Source organism: Engraulis encrasicolus, chromosome 21 (assembly GCF_034702125.1).
Source record: "Engraulis encrasicolus isolate BLACKSEA-1 chromosome 21, IST_EnEncr_1.0, whole genome shotgun sequence".
Lineage (NCBI taxonomy): Eukaryota > Metazoa > Chordata > Actinopteri > Clupeiformes > Engraulidae > Engraulis > Engraulis encrasicolus.
The window spans coordinates 23,144,560-23,169,262 of NC_085877.1; the positions used below are offsets into that span (position 1 = coordinate 23,144,560).

The 24,703-nt window shown below is 42.8% G+C and overlaps 2 protein-coding genes across 3 annotated transcripts; both read right to left on the reverse strand.

Moving 5' to 3' along the window:
* Positions 1 to 5,560: 5,560 nt before the first annotated feature.
* On the reverse strand, positions 5,561 to 24,432 carry LOC134437298 (uncharacterized). The gene is made up of 13 exons (XM_063186791.1): positions 24,284 to 24,432; positions 12,126 to 12,161; positions 11,488 to 11,760; positions 11,173 to 11,331; positions 11,046 to 11,064; positions 10,247 to 10,314; positions 9,746 to 9,790; positions 9,010 to 9,075; positions 8,614 to 8,679; positions 6,921 to 6,986; positions 6,286 to 6,351; positions 6,079 to 6,144; positions 5,561 to 5,825 (listed from the first exon to the last, which is right to left on the reverse strand). Exons 1-13 carry the CDS (start codon positions 24,408 to 24,410, stop codon positions 5,785 to 5,787), a joined length of 1,098 nt encoding a protein of 365 aa, XP_063042861.1. The 5' UTR covers positions 24,411 to 24,432; the 3' UTR covers positions 5,561 to 5,784.
* LOC134436995 (uncharacterized) lies at positions 14,944 to 20,146 on the reverse strand. Of its 2 annotated transcripts, none has more exons than XM_063186426.1 (17): positions 19,803 to 20,146; positions 19,512 to 19,681; positions 19,313 to 19,411; positions 18,979 to 19,217; positions 18,721 to 18,896; positions 18,500 to 18,599; positions 18,242 to 18,386; positions 17,779 to 17,978; positions 17,549 to 17,666; positions 17,354 to 17,445; positions 17,096 to 17,207; positions 16,791 to 16,880; positions 16,510 to 16,692; positions 16,059 to 16,211; positions 15,692 to 15,904; positions 15,494 to 15,538; positions 14,944 to 15,260 (listed from the first exon to the last, which is right to left on the reverse strand). In XM_063186426.1, exons 1-16 carry the CDS (start codon positions 19,979 to 19,981, stop codon positions 15,531 to 15,533), a joined length of 2,277 nt encoding a protein of 758 aa, XP_063042496.1. In that variant the 5' UTR covers positions 19,982 to 20,146; the 3' UTR covers positions 14,944 to 15,260; positions 15,494 to 15,530. The 2 variants fall into 2 exon arrangements, with proteins under 2 accessions (XP_063042496.1, XP_063042495.1); XM_063186425.1 differs by having other exon boundaries at positions 15,688 to 15,904; positions 19,803 to 20,138.
* Positions 24,433 to 24,703: the final 271 nt, after the last annotated feature.

A 24,703-nucleotide genomic window follows, 5' to 3' on the forward strand; every position in this document is an offset into this window, starting at 1 on the left:
GCCATGTCCACTCTAGTGTTATTTTCTACCTCTATGGACCATACACAGTAGCGATGTAGCCAGGCCGTGCCCTCCTAGTGACGTAACACCTTCAGCGTTGCTACTAGTCAGGTCAAGAGCAATGCAAGCAGCCTACTCTCTGAGCTCCTGTAAAATCGGGAACTCCTACCACTTTGTCGGGAAGAAAATAACCATAGCAAACCAAGGGAGGCGGGTCAACCATGCCATTTGGGAGACGTTAATTGTTATGCTCTTGGTCAGACCAAGTCTCAAAGAGATTTGAAAGTCGATAATAATCAGGCTAGTAGTAATGTGCATTGACTTGAGTCTCTTAGGCCTAATTCGCCTTACATGCCTTGTCTATTGCCTAGGACAAAGTATTCAGAGGACCAGATGTCAAAGGCCTTGCAGGCCCTACAACACGGTGGCGGCAGTCTGCGTCAGGTGGCCCGCCGCCTATTCGGCATGCCGCACACCACACTTCAGGACCGGAGGAGGGGGAAGTATGCCCACCTACCCCACCCCACCTGGGCACTGCTGCACGAAGAGGAGGAGGCCTTGGTCAGTTACATTTTTTGGATGGCGTCGAGGGGATTCCCCATCACTCAGTTGCTCCTGGCCACCGAGATTCTGAGAATGTAGTGGTGACGTTTTTGTGCGCGCCACCCCACCGTGGCGTCCAGGAGGCAGAATTTCTTGGAGCCAAAGGGTGTACGGGGCCACAGAAGACAGAGTACAGCATTTATACCACATTTGCGAAGCCCTGTATCAGCAGCATGGCTTCAGCAGGACGCCGGTTCAAATATATAATTATGATGAGACCGGCTTTGGGGACCTTGGCTCATCCAGGCCCCGGATTCTGTGCAACAAACAAACCAGGAATGTGTACAGTCAGCAAGCCACTACACGAGAACACGTCACGGTGCACTGCTGTGTTAACGCGGCAGGGGAGGCCATCCGCCCCTTCATCATCTACTCCAAATGCCTACCTCGAAATGCCTACGGCCTGCAAGGCCCCCCAGATGCACTGTATGGCGTGTCGGACACAAGCTATATGGACTGGGAGCTCTTCCTCCAGTGGCTGGAGCACTTCGTCCGGTTCGCCCGACAGGAGCCTTGTCATGGATCAATATGAATTATTACTCCTGGAGTGGTCGACTTATGCCGGGCGAATCGGATCGAGGTGGTGTGCCTCCCTTCACACAACACTCATGTGCTTCAGCAACTGGACTGTCTTTGTCTGTCTACGGCCCACTCAAGTCCGCATTCAATGAGCTGGCGATGTCTATGGGGCTGGTGAGGGGCAGTCTGAGCATAGGGAAGAGGAACATTGCACTGGTGCTTCACGCTGCCATGGAGAAGGCCATGACCCCCGACAACATAAAAAGTGGATTCCGCAAAACAGACAATGACAATGTCAAGGAGTTGTATGGTACTTTGTACGGGTCAGTCACTCACAATAACCATATTCACTGTCTGTGTTTAATGTCTTTCAGCTCGTGAAAGGCCTCCAAGATCCGCCTCCTAGCTTCCTTCCTGGCACCGATGCGGACAACCCCACTGCCTCCACCAGCTCAGACGTAGCCGCCGCCGTACCCACCACCTACTGTAACGCTGTCCACAGCTCCATCGCCATTATCGGAATGGCGGTACGTTTTTTCTTCTCATCATATCTCCTTTCTGACAGCCTGAAGGATCACAGCCCCTCAGATTATTAATCTCAGTTGATGAAAAGTGATGGCACATAGCAGTGGTGTAGTCTACGTAGAACGCTGGTATACGGAGTATACCCACTTCTAAATTTCAGGGATTTCAGTATGCCCACTTAAAATTGATTGATCCATTGTTTTGAATAGCACAAATATATACAGTATACCTACTTCAAAAAATGCTCAAATATACAGTATAGCCACCATAAAAAGTAGACTACATCACTGGCACATAGTTGTCACGGGGGGCAACTGCCATTCCAACATACCGCCATTCTGACAGTATTTAATTGTCATTCTGAGCCATTTCGAGTTATTTGAACAATGTTGCAAGTACGTGAACGTTCTAACTCAATTGGCATTTGCAACAATGTTGCTACATGAGCGGAAGTGGAGAGAGTGACAGCTCAACTACAGGATTAGTGTAGAATTGAGTGTCTAATTTTGTCACGGTCCAAAGGTAGGGTCTGAAAACAGTTCCTGTAAGCTGGAATAATGTTTTTTGCAATAAAAAGTCAATGTCGGAATGGCGGTATGTCGGAATGGCGGTATGTCTGAATGGCGGAATGTAACCGTTGTCACGTTGCCAAGGCCGTATTTCGTTTGGCAGTGTAACTGATTCAGTGTCTCAAATGGCGTGCAATTTACAAGGAAGGTGAAGGAAATCAACACGAGATCGTAGTAGAGTCTAGTCCTCACCTGGAAATATTGCATGCAGGCATTTAAACGGCACAAAATGGGCCTCATATAGGCTACATCTATTACTAGCACAAGTGGAGTGTTTTCCAGGAGGCAATGGAAATGAAAAGAGAGATTGTGAATTGACCGGCTATATGAGATAAAAAGTCTGGGCAGAAAGGTGGAAAGCATCACGTAGCTGCCATGTCAAGAGTGCCAAAACGTTGAGTCAGACCGAAAGATAGTGACAGTAATGAAGACCAAATGTATATGCATGTTATATGCCTGAAAAAGCCGCCACAGCTTGCCTATCATCTCAGCTACTGCCATTATCCTCGTAACATTCATTCAGCACGATGAATTGCAGTGCAATAGACACAGCTGACTTCGCGTGCGTGATAGGGGGTGGGGGTGAGGTGAGGCGAAGTTGGAAGGGATGCACCAGAATAATGCAATGTTTTAACCATTTTGTGAGTGAGCATGCAGATATTTCCAAGCACTGAAAGGTTTTCCCAAGCCTGTCATGCGCAGAGATGTTACATGTCAGTGTTGCGTTCGTATTGCTTTATTGTGTGTTCGAATGTCGTGCAAAAGCACATGATACATTAGACTAGTATGACATAGCAACTGTTTTCCGTCCAGCAGTTGGCGCTGGTTTTCCAGGCTAGTTCATAGTTATAGTAGGGGGAAATGTCATACACTGACTGTAATTACATCCGAATTTAGTAGACAGTTGACAGTTGGTCATCATATTATAAACACCGCAGAGAAAAGAGACATTTCAAATTCAGCACTGCATAACCTTGTCCCAGGAACATTCTGCAAAACACCCATGCACAGCTCCCCTTAAAAGTAAGGTGAGGGGATGTGTCCATGCGTCAAGTGTGAAGGTTCTCCTTTCTCAGCAATTAGGCTGGGCCCTACCATTAGCCCTCTTTCTATCTGGTTTCAATGGCACCTCTTACAAATTGTGTTTTTTAGGCCAATAGCAAAATGAGCCACACGGTGTTGCGCAATGTCTGTCGAGTTAGGCGTGCACGTTGGGCATCCAGAACTGAAAGGAGTGTATTGATATGTGATAAGATTGCAAATATTTATTCGAATAGTGCTCCCCCAGCCTCTCATGGATACAAGATATATCTTCTCCGTGCTTCAATCGGAGCATACACAGATTTCAGCACCACGCACGCGGACAGCTCCGGACACACCGATGACACTAGCACGAGGACAGCTCCCCATAAGAGTAACTTGGTGTCGGAAAGGCGTTATTAAAAACTGTGGAGGTATGTTGGAATGGTGGTTGCCCCCCAGGTTTTTAGTCAACAGGGGCGGCAAAAAGACACTAAATCTAGCGACAAAGTCGCTAATTTGGCAACACTGGTGGTTACAGGGCCCAGGAGTAGTGGGGGGTTGCAGGAGTTGTGAGGTCCGACTGCAACCGCATTGAACCCGCAAGAGTTTGACATCATGACACGTCACATCGTCGTCGCAACAAGACTGACATTTCGGAAGGCGAACAAGATTTCTAACCATCATGCAACATTTTCATCCATCGAATGCAGCCACTGTGATACTAGAAACTGCAATTGGTTTCTGAATGCGAGTGGCTGCTGCAAGTTCCAGCCCCCGTCCAAAGAGTATGTCAGGTTGTCAATGTTCAGTTTTGCCGAATTAACGGCAGCTGTCAGTCAGCGTTAATTTTGTGTTTGTGTGTGTGTGTGTGTGTGTGTGTGTGTGTGTGTGTGTGTGTGGCAGTAGCAGGGGGATAATTAAGGACAGCTGACAAAAAAATCACTGTGTCCTATGACCTGTTTCACAACGGCCCTGATAGTAGTGGAATTGCACTTAACCATGCCGCCAGTTGTTTTATGACATCAGTAAGCTGTCTTTCTCTATACTGTCTTTGCTCAAAATGAAGACAACAGAGACAAACACACAAATATGCTTTTTCAAACTTAGGTTTTATATAGGCCCCAGGTCTATTGACAGAGGCCCACCACAAGGCAAACGTTGTAAACAAAAGAAACAGAGAAACAGAAATGTTAAAACAAAAATTTAACAGAAAAAATAATGGGCTGCAAACAGCGAAGCCAACAGAAATGATAAATAAAAGACTTTTCCCTGGTGCAGAGGGGTGGTGGAGGATCCCCAGCAGAGTCTGGGACCCACTGGTTTCGCTCTTGGACTTGGACCAATATTTGAAAACCCCTGATGAAATGTTTTATTTTGATTTTGATTTATTTCAGATGTTATAAGAGATTAATCAAAAGCAACTCGGTCAAAATATCAATAGGGGAAAGACAACCCTCTCAATACACCTGAAAAGGAGTGGGAAGAAGCAGTGCTTGTCAAATTCCTACACATTCAAAATATATTACATAATGTGTAATCCAAATTTCCATGTAATTCAAAACTATAGAAGTTACACATTCATATCCAGTCACCAAGAAAAACAAACAAATGATGTGATTATGATGTAATTATATGAACAATTACAATGTCAATGTGAACATAAAAAAGTAAGTTAAAATGATACAGTTTACTACTGGATATGGAGCAAATGTTGCATTTCTTTCAAATTTTAAGCAATACAAATTGATCATCAATCATAGGCCCATCTGTGGTTCTATAGAGGCAGTCGGTTGGTATGCAAATTAACCTAAAATGTACAGGCGGAGCATTCGGAGGGTCACACACAGCCTCAAAATGAATGACAGTGAATGAGAAGCCAGCGCACTGGAGGGTACTGTAAACTCTACTGTTTTAGACTTTTAATCTTCGGGAAAGCTTTCATTCAAAGTCCACTGCCTGCGTCGTGAATCCAGGGAAACGCCTATGAAGTGGCAGAACCATATATATGTCCGAACGACCACGGGCAGTTGTAGAATCCACAGCCCCCCCACCAACACTCAGTCTGACAGCTTAGTTTTGGTGGGGGGACTGTGGATTGGTTCTGTCACTTCATAGTTGTTTCCCTGGATTCACGACGCAGACAGTGGACTTTGAATGAAAGTGCTCCCGACAAGTCCAAAAAAGCAGAATATACCCTCCAGTGCGCTGGCTTCTCAATCACTACCATTCATTTTGAGGCTGAGAGTGTCTCTCCGAGTGCCCCGCCTGCTCATTAGCATAGCAGCCGACTGCCTCTATGCTAAATTTGACCTTGTGGGCATTCAATAATCAGGAGAACAAAGAGAAAGCACCCAAGAACAGCTGGGACCTCAATCACTTAGAGAAAACACTTGGTAACACGTAATACCACAGAGGACTCAAATCCTGCAGTTTTACCCCACGCATTGTGTGGTTTGTAAGCAATTGGAATCCATGTATATAGAGAGCTGCCTGATGTGGTTTCTGACTGCATAAGCTGAGGTTGGACAGCACAGGTTACATTGGATCAGTTCACTTGAGTATGGCTGAGCAGTGGTGCGGGGTCACCTATGATGGAGAGATGGTAGCTTACATGTTATTTGCCATTTAGATGAAGACAAGAATCATAAAGACCTTTGTGCATGTGTGTGTGTGTGTGTACTGGCTAACAATATGTTCTTACATTGGCCAGTTAGTATTTTGCAAACAAACAAATTCACAAGAAACAACCTCTGATGACAGCATTTCCTCGTGGGCAGGGAGGGTGTGTTTGTGTGGCACTGGTGCCAAAAGGAAAGCTTTCATATTCTGAGTGACTCACCACAGTCGTCTGTGGTATTAGGTGGTGTCAGAGTGACATACAGTGTATGAGGATGTCTTTGTTCATCTGAGATTGGGGGGAAAGTGATGCTTTAGTTTAAACATAACTGTCAACAATACTCAATACACACGATACTCAACATCACAATCATGATGTACGAGAGAGACAGAGAGAGAGAGAGAGCAAAACTTTACAATAACTACTTACCACAGTAGTTTGTGTTCAGAGGATGTGTTAGCTTGGCATAAACTGTTTTAGGGTCTCCTTGTCCATCTGAGGGTGGGGGGAAAGCAAATGGACCTTTAGATCTTTATGAATGGTTATGTATAATATTTGATTACAATCCAGAAATGTAATCGCCTGAATAAGATGGTTATATTGCATTTCACAAATGGTCTCCCGGCTCCCATAGAGGATATCAAGGTCGGAAAAATGTGTTGAGATGGTATTTTACACTGAGTGGGTTCAATAGTATTGACATTATGTCTGTTGTCTTTTTGGGTCTTTTTCTTCTCTTTCACACCAAAGTTTAGAAGGTGATCATACATAATTTAAGATGGGTATAAATCAAAACGTTCCCAAACCCTTGCGTATTTGCCAGATGCTTAATTGTCAATTCTGTTTTGCCTTACTGACGTACTCAATGATCCAAGTCAGTAAATAAACACCAAGGAAAAACTATTGTGGGAGCATTCTTATAAGAGAGGATATATGGTTAATGTGGTTTGGATTGGGCTTGTGGGTGCCTCTACATCATCTTACTAGTGTCCTGAATAAATTGCAGTACACACCTTAACTTTCTGTTTACCACTATTACATTTTTCACTTCAGCAACAACTTACCAGAGTTATTAGCGGCCTCGGGTTGAGTCAGTTTTGCATATACCGTATGTGGAGGTTGTGGACCATCTAAGGTGAAGGATAAACCAAATTCTTAATTATTTTAAGCTCAGCAAATTATTTTCAGATACTTGGCTATAAATGCTTAACCGGACTGTCACCATATTAACGTGTTCAATCATCTGGAATACGTATGCCATTTGCTCATGAAGGCATGTTTATTTTTTGTATTTATCTTTATTTTGATAGGACTGCAAATGATGGGACAGGAAACGAGCGGGAGAGAGACAGGGGAGGACCTGGATATCAGCCAGGGTCGGATTCGAACCCGAGTTGCCGGTGCAACTGTGCAGTGCCCCACCATTTGAGCCATAGCAGGGACAAAGGCATGGTTTTATTTTTTAAAATCCTGCACGTGATTGATTCTGTAATTTCAACTGCGGTTTCTCTAATGTCGATGAGTGAGTCCATGCAAGTGGACATTGTTGTCTGAAACAACGGTCACATTTTGACATGTCACATCTCTGAAAATGGCACGACCTTGATTGGTTTCTCTTCATGGCGGTTTGGGAGCTGGGTGCATCTGAATATCCTCCAGTCCAGACCTTCGAGCAACCTCATGAAACCAGGGGCGTAGGCAGAAATAATAAAACAGGTGGGCCCAGAAAAAATCGGACGGGCCCAACCCGACAGCGTGTAGATAGATATTATGAAACCGCGCTCAAAAATGATACTTTGAAATTGAAATCTTAGAAATCACAGAAGATGAACCAGACTTTTGACAAAATGATTAATAATCGCTCAGTGCTATGCCATTAATTATATTTCAATGAGGCAAAAGTTGACTGTCCAGTGTGAATGGGGAGGGCCTGGATGTCAAGTGGGCGGGCCCAGGCCCACCCAGGCCCACCCTTGGCTACACCTATGCATGAAACTGAGCGGAATTACAAGAGGGTCTGGAGATATCCAGGTTAATGGGGCACATAAGTCACTAGTGCCCTTCTACTCCTAAGGTGCTGTTTCCACGTAGCAGGATATTTTTTTAGCAGGGTATTTTATTCTCCTGTGTAGGTGTAAACGCAATATGTGGATAAAAATAAATCCTCCGATGTAACAAATGCGTTTCAGCCCCCTAAATAGGATATTTTTTTCTCCTGCTTTTTATACCTAGATTTTAAATATCTGCTGGAAACCAATGCAAAACCAATGCAAAACCAATGCAACCAGCAGAAAAAATATCCACATATAAAAATATCCATCTACGTGGAAACAGCACCTGAGTCACTAGTGCCCTTCTACTTCCGGGCCATGGGGCTTTAATTTTTTTTTTTTAAATAATGGGATAGAATGCGATTGACTCAAGCTAAATCTTGATTTCGTTTGATATGTGCTCTGGATTTCTCATAAAATAGCAGTGAAAGATAAGGCAAATTATTATTTGTTTGTTTGTTTGCAAGGCTAGCCCCATGACATGACCATCTCATTTTCAAGGGGATCATACGCAGTGGCAATACAAACGGAAGAAAAGAAAAGTTGAAAAGTAAACAGTCTGTCTTTTTTGAACATGCTTATAATAAGCCTGCCAACACCCCCCACCCAATATCATGGTAATAATACTGCCCGCTCCCCTCCCTCAGAGAGAAAGGAGAAGAAGAAAAAGAGGAAGAGGGAACAATTTGAATAACCTACAACTTACCACAGTCATTTGTGGTTGTAGGGTGTGTTAGCCTGACGTAAATGGTTTTTGGGTCCCCTGGTGCAACTGAGGGTGAGGAGACAGCAAATGTTATGCTTTAGATGTTTTATTTTTCGTTGTTCTTTTTTATGTACAAATGTTCGAGATAATGTCACATTTTTCTCCGTGAACATTGAGCAACAATGAATAATGAACATTGAACAATGAGCAATGAACATTGAGCAACAATTTACCAGGAACCATATCGTTTTCAAGGGGATCATACGGAGTGACAATGCAGAGGGAAACTAACGCGGCCGAAAACATAATCTCCTTGGCGGAAAATAACACTGCTGCGCTCCGCCCCCAGAGAGAAAGGATAAGAAGAGAGAACAATGTAAATAATCATCAACTTACCACAGTCATTTGTGGTTGTAGGGTGTGTTAGCTTGACGTAAATGGATTTTGGGTCCCCTGGTGCAGCTGAGGGTGAGGAGACAGCAAATGCAGTGTTTTATTTTCCATTTTTGTTTTAATTATATTATAAAACAACAACTGAACACATGAAGCAAACCCTGATCAGCATTTCCTCCCATCCAGAAAAAAGTCCAAATGTAAAGAAATACGGAGGAAAGTGCAGAGGCACTCTGAGATTTGAGAAAAAACACTGATGCGTTGTGTCCATATTGGCTACAGCGCCTTCATCACCTGATGAGGGCCACTATGGCCGCCACGTGTAGGCATATGTTTTTTAAATTCTCAAATCTCCTGTGCCTCATTCCTGTCTTTAAGACTTTTACTCTTTTTTTTACATTAACACTTTGCTGACGCTTCCATAGTGACTTGAGATATGTACAGGGTATTGGTTTCAGTCCCTCGAGCAAAGTGGAATTAGGTGCCTTGGTCAAGGGAACCTCAGTCACGGATGGAGGTGTGGGATTCGATACTGCAATCCTCTGATCTACCTAACCATTAGACCATGGCTGCCTTGTACACTCTGACTCCACCTGGTACAGATGAGATGAGCACCTGAGTAATACTACCTGCAGTCTTAAGCAGCTCTTTTTGTTTTCACAGTGAGAGATGCTTTGTAGAATAGTGGCAGCTACAGGCAATGTAATGTAATGCGACAGGACTGTGGTAGTCACTTTACCTGCAGTGGGTTCATCAGGGAGGTTTTCACTCGCATGTTGCACCACTGTGAAAGAAGAAATGCAGATGAATGAGGTGTAGACTTTTATTTCAAATCAAAGAAATGGTATAGGCAATGTTGAAAGAAAAGTCTGAACAGCATTACTAGATTTTTAGAGCAGTAGGCAACATGGCAGAAATCTATTAAGTTCAGTGAAAATGTTAAATCACTGCAGTTGCTGATTTCAACAACAGTAGGCTTCATTCTAAGCCGTCTTGATGCCCACACCAGTAAGTATTCTGTCACATTTCACTGTATTTTAATGTCATTTTGTAACCAGGTATGTTCTTTATTGTCAGATTTACTAAACAGGCCATACTGACAAATCAAAATATCACCTTTAAAAAAAACGTACACTGTACTTTAAAGGTAACACAGAAGATTTTAGGCTTAGTGTACAGAATAGTACATGGCCACATATGGCATGAAAGCAAAATGAGTGCAAACTTCACAAGCTCTTACCGCCATTCTCCTGGGGTTCTTCAATGCAGTCAACAGCTTTAAACTGATCACTAGAGGGTGCCTGAGAGCTGCATGAATAAGACAAATCAAAACTGAGTCCGTCATGATTGGGTAAGGTCATACTAGTTTTATTTGTTGGAAGTCCGTACACCTGAGATTTTTTTCTTTCCTGTGTATTATTTGAGGAAATATGAGGTATTTGTTACCCAAGTTCACTTCAAATTCTTTCTGTATCTGTATGGTGTTTGTCAGAGGTTTATACTATATCACTGTTTTTTATGAGTCAAAACACGCACACGTAGGCCTACCATTCATAAAAGTGCCATTTTTTGTTAGAAATCAATGACATTTAGGCTACATAAAAATAAAACACAAAGTACGCAAAAGTACTTTTGTTTCGTATGTTTAATTTTCATTTTTCAATATTTTATTACTCTGCAATCCCTTGTAAAACCTGCTGTACTAAATACAAACTTTGACTAAAAATGAGAAACTCACTGAGTGAACTGAGTAATATCATCATTATATGGAAGAACATATTCAAATAGGACCTTTTTTAACACCTTCAACTCTATATGCACTTCACCATCTCTGAAGCTCGTCCAAGTTTACTTTTTCTCTTCAATTTGTTGATTAGTTTTGAGTCTGCTAGTGTCAACCAACCATAACATGTCAACACTGTCACTTTTGTTTAAATTTTTTGATTATTTTATTAGGTTATATACTTTTTGAGATGAGGTGTGATATACCAAAAAAACAGAGCGAACACAAAATGGCTAATCAGAGGGACGGTACTCACCGTCTGCAGAACCACAGTGCTAAAAGAGAGACACAGTCGCAATGAATTACACTTGTGACTGATACACAAATTCTAACATCATCGTCATGTATTGCATTGATTTCAATCAATGTTTGGGTCAGTTTACCTCTTGATGGTGGCAGGCAACGGCCCCATATCCTTAAGAGAAAGAGAGTGAGTGTTGATCCCAGTAGAAGTCCAATGGCAATGCCTACGAACAGTTGGTTACTCCCAAGTTTGTTGTGTTTGTCATCCCCAAACTGTTTGGTCCTTGGTGTGGTACATACTGTTTACACAGATATCGGGGGAAATACCTTTACATTATTTGATAAATCTTACTATTGGACATTTCTGGCAAAGTAAAACATGTTATTGCAAAGTAGCAGTCATGGATTGGGATGCTTTCCATTAACGGACAACAAGGAGTCATTGTGTTACTCACTAGGAGGAACATACACCCAGTTGCTGTAATTGGATTTTGTGTTGGGAGACAGGCTTTCTCCCTGGCACCGGTACAGGCCTGCACCCTTGGACGTGTCCACACTATAAGTATTGTATTGAGACTTGACGAATGGACGGGAGCTGTTGTGGTTTTTATACCATAAATATTTCCAGTCCTTGTCGGGCTCAACAACACACTGTAGCATTAGGCCCTCTGTGTTTGTGCTTAGGTCAGACGTCTCTGGGAGGATAAGAAGCCTGGCTGAAGCTGGGTCTGTGGAATAGCAGCAAATCAGTTAGGCCTATATCAAAAGCTAATTATTGCTAATTGTGTAGTACTACTGTAAAACATTCTGTGGTTCTGTAATGCTGAACATGTTAAGCTAATATGCCAAACTGTGTGTGTGTGAGTGTGTAAGTGGTGCATTCACAATTTGCCAAGTTTGAGACACTGTAATGTATTGATGTAAATGCATTGTATTTGCAATCATCTCATCTAAAGCCAAGACAGAAGGATCCGAATAATTTCTCAAAGAAGTAGTGTGAGCACTGAAACCATTGGTAAGACAGCCATGTTAAATCAACTAACAAGCATCTGAGTCATTTGTCATTGAAGCAGCACAAGTACAAGATCATTACCTGTCGCGTGACCACAGAATATCAAGCAGGCAAGTGCTGAAACACAGAAATAGTAATAACTAGAAATGCATTCAGAGAACGCAGACCTCCGCCAAGGAAGTTCAGTTCGTTTTGGACATAGGTGTAGAGTCATGATGTGGTTTCATGCATTTAGGCCTATAGGCTACATAGCATTTGTGTTCAGGTAATTGAACCGTCAAGTCGTAACCAAATTATAGTTCTATCTGTCTCTTTTATCATTTCCATGTCCTCTAGCTGTGGTCTGTTTAGTTCACCTTTGATTGTTTTATTGGCAAAGTGATTGTTCATGCTATGCCTTCTGTGATTTGCAAATGCACTTAAGCCTTGAATCTCATTGCTACATATTAGTCACATTGTTGATGATTGGCAGCATGCCTTTCATTAGGCTACCATCTAAAACAAAATTAAAATTAAAAAGCACAATTTTCATTGGCCAACACCCGTAGTAGGCCTACATATTCTACAGTAGTGCAGCGGCCCATAACTTTGAGCCGTTCACTTAATTATTGAATCAGAATGAAATGTGCAAGAATCCCCTTATCCAGTGGCAGTGCATGGATGGTTGTGGAGTGTCAGTTATTGTTGGCTATTTCGTAAGGCTAAACACACTTTTGAGATGTAAATCCACTTCTATCATTTCTAGCTGTTTCAATATCGTGGGGTACAAACGCAATTGCTTAGCGAGAGACATGTTGACTCGACTGGTCGCAGCTAGCGGAATCATTGCCTACCGCGACACTACACTTGTTGGAGAAGTTCCTCCTACCTGTGAATAGCCTATGGGAATCCGTTCATGAGGGTTATTGCGAGCTGATCTTGGCGCTGTGGGCAGTTGATCGGCACCCGGGCCTGCTCTCTATTTCGTATTGAAAATCACTGTTCACCGCATCTCCAGCGTTCATTCGTTACGAAGTCTAGTATGGAATGTTTGTAGTGCTGATGGCTTCAGTGCGCGGGGATTGGGGAGGCAGCAAATCACCGTGGACTAACGCAATTCGCGCGCGTCTTTCTTTGAGCTTCATTTTATATGAATGTTTTGTGACAGCATTGTGAACTTAAACGATATGCGAGGCTGTAGCTAAGGCTGCTTTTTGATAGCGATTTTGACTGCGGTAATGCATTTCACTTCAATGCTCTGCCCCGGTGTGTGGCTGCGTGAAGGTGGCTGCGGAGCCCTATCTCGCGCCAGTCGTAAAGTCTTCACGAAAAAAATGGGGGAATTTCTGGGGGAAATTGTGTACAAGGACGTGGTGAATTCACGATATTGCCCGTGTTTCGTGGTTGATTTACGGTTTCAGTCTCGTGGTTGATTTACGATATGCATTGAAAACTACGTGGTTGATTTACGATATGCATGCGTTGGCATTTGCGCATCGCTTGAATTCCGGTGCATATAACAAAAGCTGCCACACCGGCCGCCTCCCGATTTAAAACACAGCTGATAGCCTGATTACACTCATGCCCGTAGCCCTACTCCACACCGCTGATAGCCTGATTACACTTCATTTTATTATTGCCCGTGTTTCGTGGTTGATTTAAGATTTAAGATTTGGCATTTGAAAACTACGTGGTTGATTTACGATATGCATGCATGTAGTCTACAACTTCTGTTTAAAATGACACGGGGAGACTCATGCCCGTAGCCCTACTCCACACCGCTGATAGCCTGATTACACTTCATTTTATTATTGCCCGTGTTTCGTGGTTGATTTAAGATTTAAGATTTGGCATTTGAAAACTACGTGGTTGATTTACGATATGCATGCATGTAGTCTACAACTTCTGTTTAAAATGACACGGGGAGGGAGTGACATAAGCCGCCTCCGGATTTAAAACACCGCTGGTAATTACACTCCTGCCCGTAGGCTATCTTTGAATTTACATGAAGCCGCCCACCGGCGATTTGAAGCCACGGGTAGGACTACTGCGACAGAAGATTTGAGTCTCGTGGTTGATTTACGATAGGCCTATGCATGCGTTGGCATTTGAACACTACGTGGTTGATTTACGATATGCATGTAGTCTACAACTTCTGTTTAAAATTACACGGGGAGGGAGTGACATAAGCCGCCTCCGGATTTAAAACACCGCTGGTAATTACACTCCTGCCCGTAGGCTATCTTTGAATTTACATGAAGCCGCCCACCGGCGATTTGAAGCCACGGGTAGGACTACTGCGACAGGGCGGTGGGTTAGGGTGCGGGGTTGTCCACCCGAAGTCCGGACAGATGGTCACCCTATGATCATGCCCAGACGTTGATGCTCCACTGATGGTGATGCACGCACCACTCCTATTCACCTTTTCTCTGAAAGATGCTGATGCTGATGTAGGCCTAGTCACCACATTGACCAGTGGTTTTCAAAGTGTGTGTGTGTGTGTGTGTGTGTGGGGGGGGGGGGGGGGGGGGGGGGGTGGGGGGGTGTCACAAAGTGTTGATTACTGTATTATTTTATGTGTTCTTTCTATCTATGGGGTTGTAGGTTTTAATCCCACCCTAACCTCTCCCTACACCTCCATCCATGGCTGAAGTGCCGTTGAGCAGGACACCTAACCCCAAGCATTGCTAGAGGGACTTTAACCTTGAAAAGTAATACCGGCAATTCATAATGTAATGTTTAAGCCTTTAAATGGGATAGAAGAATTGACTATGAATATTAGGCTATTAAAGACACACTATACATTTCATATGCAAGAACCTACCAAGTAAAGAAACTCACACGAGAGGCATGTTCAAACATTCAAGTATTTATTTACAACACAAACATACACATGCAGCAGTGGAAAAAAAAAAAAAAAAGCCCCCCCCCCCCCACACACACACACACACATACACACACACAGCACATTCCACTGGCTGAATAACTCACAGCAATCACTTAGTTCTTGGTGGAATGGCAATAGCTTAACAGAGTTTTTTAACAGTTTAATTTAAATGTTGTGTTTTCTGTCCTGGGTGCTACTGAGGGCATGAATGCCAGTGCTGCTGCTGGGGGTGACATGGATGGCACTGCTGCTGCACTGGAGATCAGGATGGAGGAGACAGAGGAGAGCAGGACAGAGAGAGGCTGTTGGTGTGTTGGAGAAAGCAGGAGAAAGGAGACAGCTGCGGGTGTCTTGGAGGAGATGATGGAGGGAATAGGGATAATAAGTAAATATACAGCAGTTATAACTTCATGCTGTCTAATGTTCCTTGTGTCAATATCATTTTAAGAAATGTCCCATTTAAAGAAACACTTACAAAAATGCAGACAAGTGAGAAATGTACTCACTTCTTTTATATACATACTACAGTAATTACAGAAGATATCAAACATTGGTATTCAAAGTATTCTTTCAAAACACTTACCAAGGAATGATGATTGATGATTCCAAACCGTCTCAGATTAAAGAACTAGAAAGATGACAAAGACAGAAAATGGATTAGGGAAAGATTAGTAGCTAAGGGATACATTAGCATGCCCCTTCACACTCTGTGAGGTAAAACAAAGTAAGTTGGACATTGTGTTTTTCCCATGCAATGTTTGTTTCTCTACACCGTACCTACACTCCGTTTCTTCCTCATCACTGGTGTATGAGAAATCACTGCTGTGTACATCGTCCTCATTCCCGTCATCTCCCTGCCCTTCCTCACAAGATGGCCTATTGGTCCCCTGTGGGCTTAAAACAGCCCTGTAGCTTGCCACAGCAGAAAGATGGACGATTGTCAGGTCATGAAGCCGTCTTCGACAGAAGGCAGAAAGGCCCTCATTTTGTGACTCTGCAGATGCAACATCAAAAATACGACGACAAACACATGGCATGTCAGAATACAACCTCCAAGTTGAACAGTGCAGATAAATGTCAAAGAAAGCAAAATTCTCATTTTTTTATTTGATGGTACATATACAGTAGGTTTGACAATTGCAACTTACCTGCCGATGACATCTTTGCTTCTAGACAAGACATCAATCTTTTCAGTGATGTAGTGTGCTGTTCCATCTCCTTCACGAGGATGCCTTTCTCTTCTTCCAAGCGCTTCCTGCGCATCGAGGCCACAAAGTAGGCATGCTTGTCCTCAAGTCTGACTGAAAGGCAAAGAGTAGAGTAGAGTAGAGTACAGACATATTAACAGCATTGTTGTTTCCTTACAAGTGTGAAAAAGTACTAGTAAATTAATCCAGTTTCTGTTGTTTGAATACTAATTAGATGGGCCTGTAACACCCTTGATGGCCCCCACCCCCTGTCACTTTTCCATGTGGTAATTGTCAGTATGTAATTGAAAACTGGCAGTTTCAAGATTTGTAATGGTGTCACTTAAATGTTTGAATGACAAAAAAAAACACTTGAGTAGCCTAAAACAGAATAAATGAACAATTCTCTTACCACTCCCCTGCACATCCCAAGGCCAAAAAACAGCTGGTCCATCTCCTGACAATGATCGCTCCACGGTTCCAATGTCGATTGTCGTTGTTGGCGATGCACTGTTGAAGGTGGCAATGTCTTTAAGAAGCCTGTTCTTAACAACAGTCATCTCGCTCCGCAGACGATGACGCAACTGACCACTGTCTGGAAAACAATCAGAAAATACAAGGACTGAGAGGTTATGCGTAAGCTGCACTAACTAAAAAATCCTGAAATACTTTCTATGGACATTACAAAGATACCATTCTTTCGGTACAGAGCTTGCTTCCTCTGTCGAAGGTTAAGATAGCGGCCCTCTATGTCCTGCTGCAGCTTCAAAGGGCGTGTTCTTACTGTGAATATAAAGACAAACCTGTGAGTTGTCAAAAGTCAATGAATCTGCCAAAACTGTAGCTGGTAAATGTAAGACATTAACATTAGCTCAAGATAAAATGAAATACAATACAGGCTGCCGTTTTCACACCATCATTTCAGTGAAGAGTTTGGAGGATCCAATTTAGGAGGAAAGAAGTATGGGAGAACAGAAAATAATAATAGCTGCATTTACCGCGGGTTGCCCATTCCTGCACTTCAGCAACCCATGCAGCTCCATCAGTGCAGGCCAGATCCTCCTTTTTCTGCTGCTCTTCCTTCTCAGCTTCCGTCAGCATCTTGCATGTCTGGAAAAAGCAATACAAAAATACAAAAAGATACAAAAAACATCCATGAAGGCTGTAGTGCAGTGCAACAGTACCACAGAAGTGTTTCACAAGCAATGTTGCAGCAAAAAAAGACAGCCTCAATGACTGTGAAATGACGGCCTTACCTTGGCATATCGGGAGCACAGGGCTTGTTGCAGTCCAGAGGTTTTCTTCTTGTTCCACCCTAAGGCATGAACAGTCAGCATGTCCACACGTGCTGTCAAAAGACAAAAGAGTTAAAATGGACATGAAGGCCATTGTGCAATGAACAGCAACAAAAGCCCAGAAACATGTAGGCCTATAGCAAGAGGAGCAAATACCTCCTTTGGACATGTACTTTGTTGTCAAAGCACAGCGGGACAGGTAGCTGTTCACTTGCTCTACTTCCTCTCCCGCAGTAGTCCCGGCACCCTCAATGTATTTTCCACTCCAAGCAATCTACAAAGATCACAACATGGCATTTCAACACTGACACCATTTCAACACTAACACCTGACACGAAATCTATTGCCATTTCAATACCCGTACACATGAATACATCATTACTTACCTGACACTTGGTCTCGTGGTTTTGTGCATGCATGACACTAAGGAGGGGTGTGGAATTCAAAAGCTCTAGGAGCTCTGGCAGGTGGTTGGCAGCCTTCTGAAGGTATGGCCAGTACTTGCAAGCCACATCCATTGCAAAGAAGGTTGCGTTGCATGGCATTAGCGCTTTATGGAGAAACATTGGATAGGCGAAGATCTCCCCTGTGAATAAATTGTTGTGCACGTTATGAGACAGGTATGGCAAACTTTGAAAAGGTTACTAAATGTTACTAAATACTAAATTGCACAAACCCCCATAAAATACAGGGTTTGTAAAATACAGGGTTTAGGGGAGGCGAATTAAGATTTTGTTCAGGTAGTAGGCAACTGTTGTAAAGGTAGCTGCCGTAGCTATTAAGTGCTGGGGTCTGATATTGAAGAGTTTAATTGCAAAATGGTGTATTCACCCAGTCCCTTCATCTTACCTCTGTACATATTCAGGGCTTTCAATAGAAAGCCATGCCTACAAACAGCAACTTCCATGCCTTCTTCGTCCATCTTATTTGCCCTCCTAGAAATCTCCTTCGCTGCAGCCCAGGATGTCCCCCCACAGGTACCCTGACCACGTGTCTGAAGAAAAACAATATAACATGAAGACACGAACATGACATTTTGTGTCAATGTTTTACAAATTTTGGCATAAGTTTGTTTTACAAAGTAAATGAAATAACAGGTATAAATACCTGTTTCACTGCACGATGTAGTGTGCCGACAAAGTCTGCAACAGCCGCATCCTCTGCCACAAACACACCATCAAAATAGGGCTTGTCTGCAGAACAAGCACTGTAGAGAGGGAGAAAAAGAAATGGTTCAAGACAAATGATTCAAGGCATTTCAAGACATGTCATAATGAGCATTAAGTTGTTGTTCAACATGCATAATAGAAAGAGCTGGGGAAAAGTACCTTCTACTTTTGAAGCGGTAAAGCTTTCTGTTACCATCCACTGCCACAGCTACCATGTCCGGATGACATGCTGGGCATGATAGGGAGGCTTCCCCTGTTTGCTGCTCTTGCTCGTACTGGCAATAGTAGAACTCCAGGAAGCTCCTCTGCAGACGGTCGCCAGACACAGGTCCTGACTGAGAGAGGACGTCAATTATTTGCACATGGAATGGAGTAAACAATATGATTTAAAACATTTCATATATGGTAAACACTTACCCTCCCAGCACATCTTGTTCTGTGCTCAAGAAGTTTGGCGAAAGCCTGTCTGGACAGTGTGGGGGCAATTACTTTCAGCTCCTCAAAGGAACTGAACAGGTCCAGTGTGTAATACGTCTTGTTCTGTGCACAGATGGAGGCTGGCCAGTACCCACTTCCCACCACATCCCCAAACTCGGGATACCACTTCTGACTGCATTTGTGGCACTGAAACAATGGCAGATGCAAATCGTACCTGCCTTAGGAAGAAAGAGTACAATAGTTAGGATCGGTACAGCTTTGAATAATAGCCATGCATGGAAAATATAGAAATGTTTGGTGTAGATGACTTTACCATTGATCGAAATCAAAATGACAGCCTTTCCTGGCGACACAGATATATTGGGAAGGTTGCAGGAGCATTTCTGACTTGCCTTAAATGGCATTATACATTCTATAAAAAGAAACATAACACAAAAATATCAGTTGATTCAGTTGATGGTAAGTACAGTCGGTCAATAAATCAAGAAATGTACAAATATGTCTGTACTTACGTTGCTCCTGAGCTGAAAAGCCAGCATCTCCCTGGACGATGACTGTGCTGGGAGGGATGGGCTTAAAGAAGCCCTCATGGATGCTCTCTCTATTGTGGAGAACTGCCTTCTTGTGGAAAGTGACGTCACATTTGCCACAAAACCACTCACTGGGCAGACAATCTCTGCACCTAGTAGGATATGTGAGAAGTACACACGCACACTGTAAACCAGTCCCAACATACAACACCAATAAATCAAATAAGTCAATCCATACAGGCAAAAGACACTATGAATAATGTGGATGCCAACCTAATAACAGCAGTCTCGTTGCAATGGGTGCACAATGGATGGCCGACACGATGGGATTCAAAGAGGCTCTGCACGTGGAATTGTCTCGCAGCTTTCCAACACTCTGCAGCTTTTTTCTGCCTCGAACTCCAATCATTAGACTTTGTGGGCTCTTCTGGTGCCTCCTGTAGCTGTTCCATGTACCTTTCTTTAAAAGAAATGTTCTGTATTACTTCTATATCCTGAAAGACCTCTCCAAAGACACTTGCCTACCAATTACACGAATGGAAAGTTTAAACCACTTTCCCTATCGAAATCGCTCAGATTTCTTGTCATGGTTCACTACTGCTGACACACTACCGTAATGAAGGAAATCATTTCCAGATTATGGAAACTGTCCGCAAACGTGTCAGCTATAAAATTGTATCTCACCAAGTTCCATTTGTAGGTCAACACTGGGAACAGGGAGTGTTCCAAAGACTTCTGAAATGGGAACCATGCCCAGAATGGTAAGTACTACACAGCAAATTACTGTTACGATAGCACTTGTACCCTACTTGTGACCTAGTTAATGAACTGTTAACAAACTCTTTTTCAGCGGGAAGGATTTCGCTCCAACCTGGCAGACAGTTTAAGGTAATTATGTTGCATGTTTCATTGATGTTACATCTACAGTATCCAAGGCTTTGAACCAGATTTTTTTTCTTTACTACTTACACTATGTATGTACATGTCACTATGTATGTACGAGTACAACTTGAAAACTAAACTAAAAATAAACCTCAACATCAATCACAGTCATTTAAAGGGACATAATTAACCATTATCAACTGGTCACAATTAATTTTGTTTACAGTTTTGTTTCAAATGTTGAGAAATGAAACTGGTGCTCCTCTTCCTGCAAAATGGCAACGTTTAAAATGTGTGAAATAGTAGCAGTGTGTTGAGTAACAGCTCTAAGTGCACTTAATGGCTGAAAGCGACCGGGTGTCATAACAACCTTACTTGCAAATGGGTGAGCGACTTGCAAATTACTGTGTTGACATGAATGGCCCAGCTACACCAGTATTTTCCAGCGGAAAAGGCCAGATTCCCTGCTGTCATGTTGCTGTCTCCACATATATATTCACATGCAATTGTGGTACAAATTAACAATTATAGATTTGGTAGAAATGAAAAACTACAGAGCTGTCTAATGTTTACAATTCTCTCTCTCTCAGTGACCTCAAAGCTCCCCAGCACTCGCCATGAAGGGAGGCACCATGACGCTGGCCTGATTATCATCGACATTCAAATCTATTTCCAGAATTCATGCTGCCCTTTCACTAATGTTACCTTTTCATGAGTACACAACCACCATCAAATTCTAAGTATTCATTATGACTGGAAAAATTGCACTTTTCATACATGAAAAAGGGATCTTCAACATAGTCCGCCATTTTGAATTTCCAAAAATAGCCACTTTCAGCTGCAAAAATGACTGCACTCGGACCATACTAGAAAATATTTGTTTATTACTTAGTACACTTTCATGTAAAGACCAAATTTGGCAATATGCAGCCCAGTTTCAATGAGCAGCATAGTTGCAGTACCTTTTTTGACCATTTCCTGCACAGTGTCCCTTTAACATTTACCAAGTACTTTACTCCAGACCTGATTCACAAGGAGGGCTCAGTCTGGCTACCGTGAGGCACATTTTAGTTGTTTTTGTGTTGATTTCTTTTGTTTTTATTACTATCATTATAGTGTTATTATTATTATTATTCAAAGCTTATTTGTTTTTTTGTGTGTGTTTTTTTTAAACAATGCACCTGCCCCCCAAAATCTGTGCACGCGCATGTGTGTGTGTGTGTGTGTGTGTGTGTGTAGGAGCTGTGTGTGTGTGTGTGTGTGTGTGTGTGTGTAAGGCACATTTTAGTTGTTTTTGTGTTGATTTCTTTTGTTTTTATTACTATCATTATAGTGTTATTATTATTATTATTCAAAGCTTATTTGGTTTTTTTGTGTGTTTTTTTTTTACAATGCACCTGCCCCCCAAAATCTGTGCAAACGCATGTGTGTGTGTGTGTGTGTGTGTGTGTGTGTGTGTGTGTGTGTGTGTGTGTGTGTGTGTGTGTAAGGCACATTTTAGTTGTTTTTGTGTTGATTTCTTTTGTTTTTATTACTATCATTATAGTGTTATTATTATTATTATTCAAAGCTTATTTGTTTTTTTGTGTGTGTTTTTTTTAAACAATGCACCTGCCCCCCAAAATCTGTGCACGCGCATGTGTGTGTGTGTGTGTGTGTGTGTGTGTGTGTAAATAAATACTGTAAATAAATACTTGAAATCGTGTGAGTTTCTTCTATAATATCAGTGGTAAATGCACATTAAATGTTAGTGTATACCGTGTCTGTAATAATCCTGGTCAATTCTTCTGGATGGAGATGTAGTGAGGTATCAAACCTACCTATACAATAATAGTCCCATTGAAAATACCGCCCATTGAAAATGAATGGGAGCTCTTGCACCATTCTAGAGTGCCTTATAATAATACAGTAAGAGTAGTGTTAAGAGAGACCATTTAATCAACACTTTGTGACACACACACTTTGAAAACCACTGGGCAAGGTGGTGACTAGGCCTACATCAGCATCTTTCAGAGAAAAGGTGAGTAGGAGTGGTGCATCAGCATCAGTAGCATCAGCGTCTGGGACCCACCGCCCTGACGCAGTAGGCTACATATGCATGTGGATACGGATACGGGCAGGAGTGTAAATTCAAAGATAGCCTACGGGCAGGAGTGTAGCCTAATCACCAGCGGTGTTTTAAATCGGTGGGCGGCTTCATGTCACTCCCCGTGTCATTTTAAACAGAAGGTGGAAATCAGGAAGATGCGCTGCCATTCATCAGCTGCCAAAACACGTTTTAGTTGTAGACTACATGCATGCATATCGTAAATCAACCACGTAGTTTTCAAATGCCAACGCATTCATATCGTAAATCCACCACGAGACTCAAATCTTAAATCAACCACGAAACACGGGCAATAATAAAATGTTTTCGCTTTTCATTGCACCTAACTCCTCACTCCGATATTTTCATTGCACCTACCTCCGCATTCCAATAAAGAAGGCACGAGGGGCTACTTATTTATTCAATCGTTATTTTATTTTATTTTTACTGGGAAGGAGTAGGCCTACGGGCATGAGTGTAATCAGGCTATCAGCGGTGTTTTAAATCGGGAGGCGGCCGGTTCTGTCATGGCTACAGTGCATTTGATGTAGGCTACTTTGATCAAAGGAATGTATCTGCAGTGTTCTGTCGCGGCCGGTGTGGCAGCTTTTGTGATATGCACCGGAATTCTCATCAAGCGATGTGGGACAAATGTATGGCAGGAACCGATATCGATATGCACCGGAATTCGGCTATATTTGATTTACCCCACTGTACGGCAGGAACCGAATTGTTACACAGGTAGGCTATATTTGATTTACCCCACTGTACGGCAGGAACCGAATTGTTACACAGGTAGGCTATATTTGATTTACCCCACTGTACCCTGTACAAGGCGGATGAGAATTCCGGTGCATATCACAAAATTGTTACACAGGTAGGCCATATTTGATTTACCCCACTGTACCCTGTACAGGGCGGATGAGAATTCCGGTGCATATCACAAAAGCTGCCACACCGGTCCCTGGTTCTGGTTCTGTCGCGGCCGGTCCCCGCCCCTGTGCAAAAATGCCAACGCAAATGCCAACGCATGCATATCGTAAATCAACCACGTAGTTTTCAATGCATATCGTAAATCAACCACGAGACTGAAACCGTAAATCAACCACGAAACACGGGCAATATCGTGAATTCACCACGTCCTTGTACACAATTTCCCCCAGAAATTCCCCCATTTTTTTCGTGAAGACTTTACGACTGGTGCGTGATACGGTTGGGCTGCGTGAAGGTACACCAGTGGTGCTGCTCAGGGCTCCTCAGTGGTCCTTGCGCACCCTGTGGCAGGCCATGTAATAGCAGCGTGACGAACACACACTGTGGCTGGCTATGGAATATCAGCGTGACGAACACACACTAGGCCATGTAATAGCAGCGTGACGAACAGACACACAAATTCGGGCGATCACATAACCTCCTGGCGGAGGTAATGATGACGAAGAAGAATGACAACAAGAAATGGAGATGGGTAGAACTCAACGTCTAAGTGTCGATTCTGTGTTTGCCGGTATCTTCAAAGTATTGGCCTCCAAAAGTTCACGTTCATGAATTTGGCAGAGAATATTTGATCCGTCTGCCTTAAAGTTGCCACGCATAAAAAACTGGATTGATGAGATGAAAGACTGCAGAACAGTGTCCGAATAATAATATTTGAAATAAGAAAGTGTATTCACACAATACTGTACAATTGATACAAGACACAGCTCAAGCATCAGCAGCTGAGGATGTAAGTGTCTAAAAAGTCTTATGTAACAATAACAATTAAACATAAAATATTGCATATACTCACATAGTAAAGAAAGCATCTTCCAGGATGCCTTTGAACGAGATGACCCTGCCATGCGTTCAGCCCATGGCTGATGAAGACACAGTGGACTATCTATGGTCCAATGGAAAATCAAGCATCTCCGTGTCATAATTCCAGGACTCAAGGCCAGATCCCCGCTCACACCCCCTCACTCCCGCTCACACCCACTCACCCACTTTTCAGTAGACTGTTAGTGTAAAGATATTTTATTAATAATTATCTGACCTAATGAAGCAAATGTATTCAGTATGCATAACTCTGCCCTCAACATTACATAATCAATTACTTGCCTGACACCAGAGATAATGATGCTGTCACTCAGCACTCTGTCAGATTATTTGCTGGCTCTGATGAAGAAAAATAAAAGGTGGTGAACCGTGAAAAAGCAGTGTTGCGCTCTTC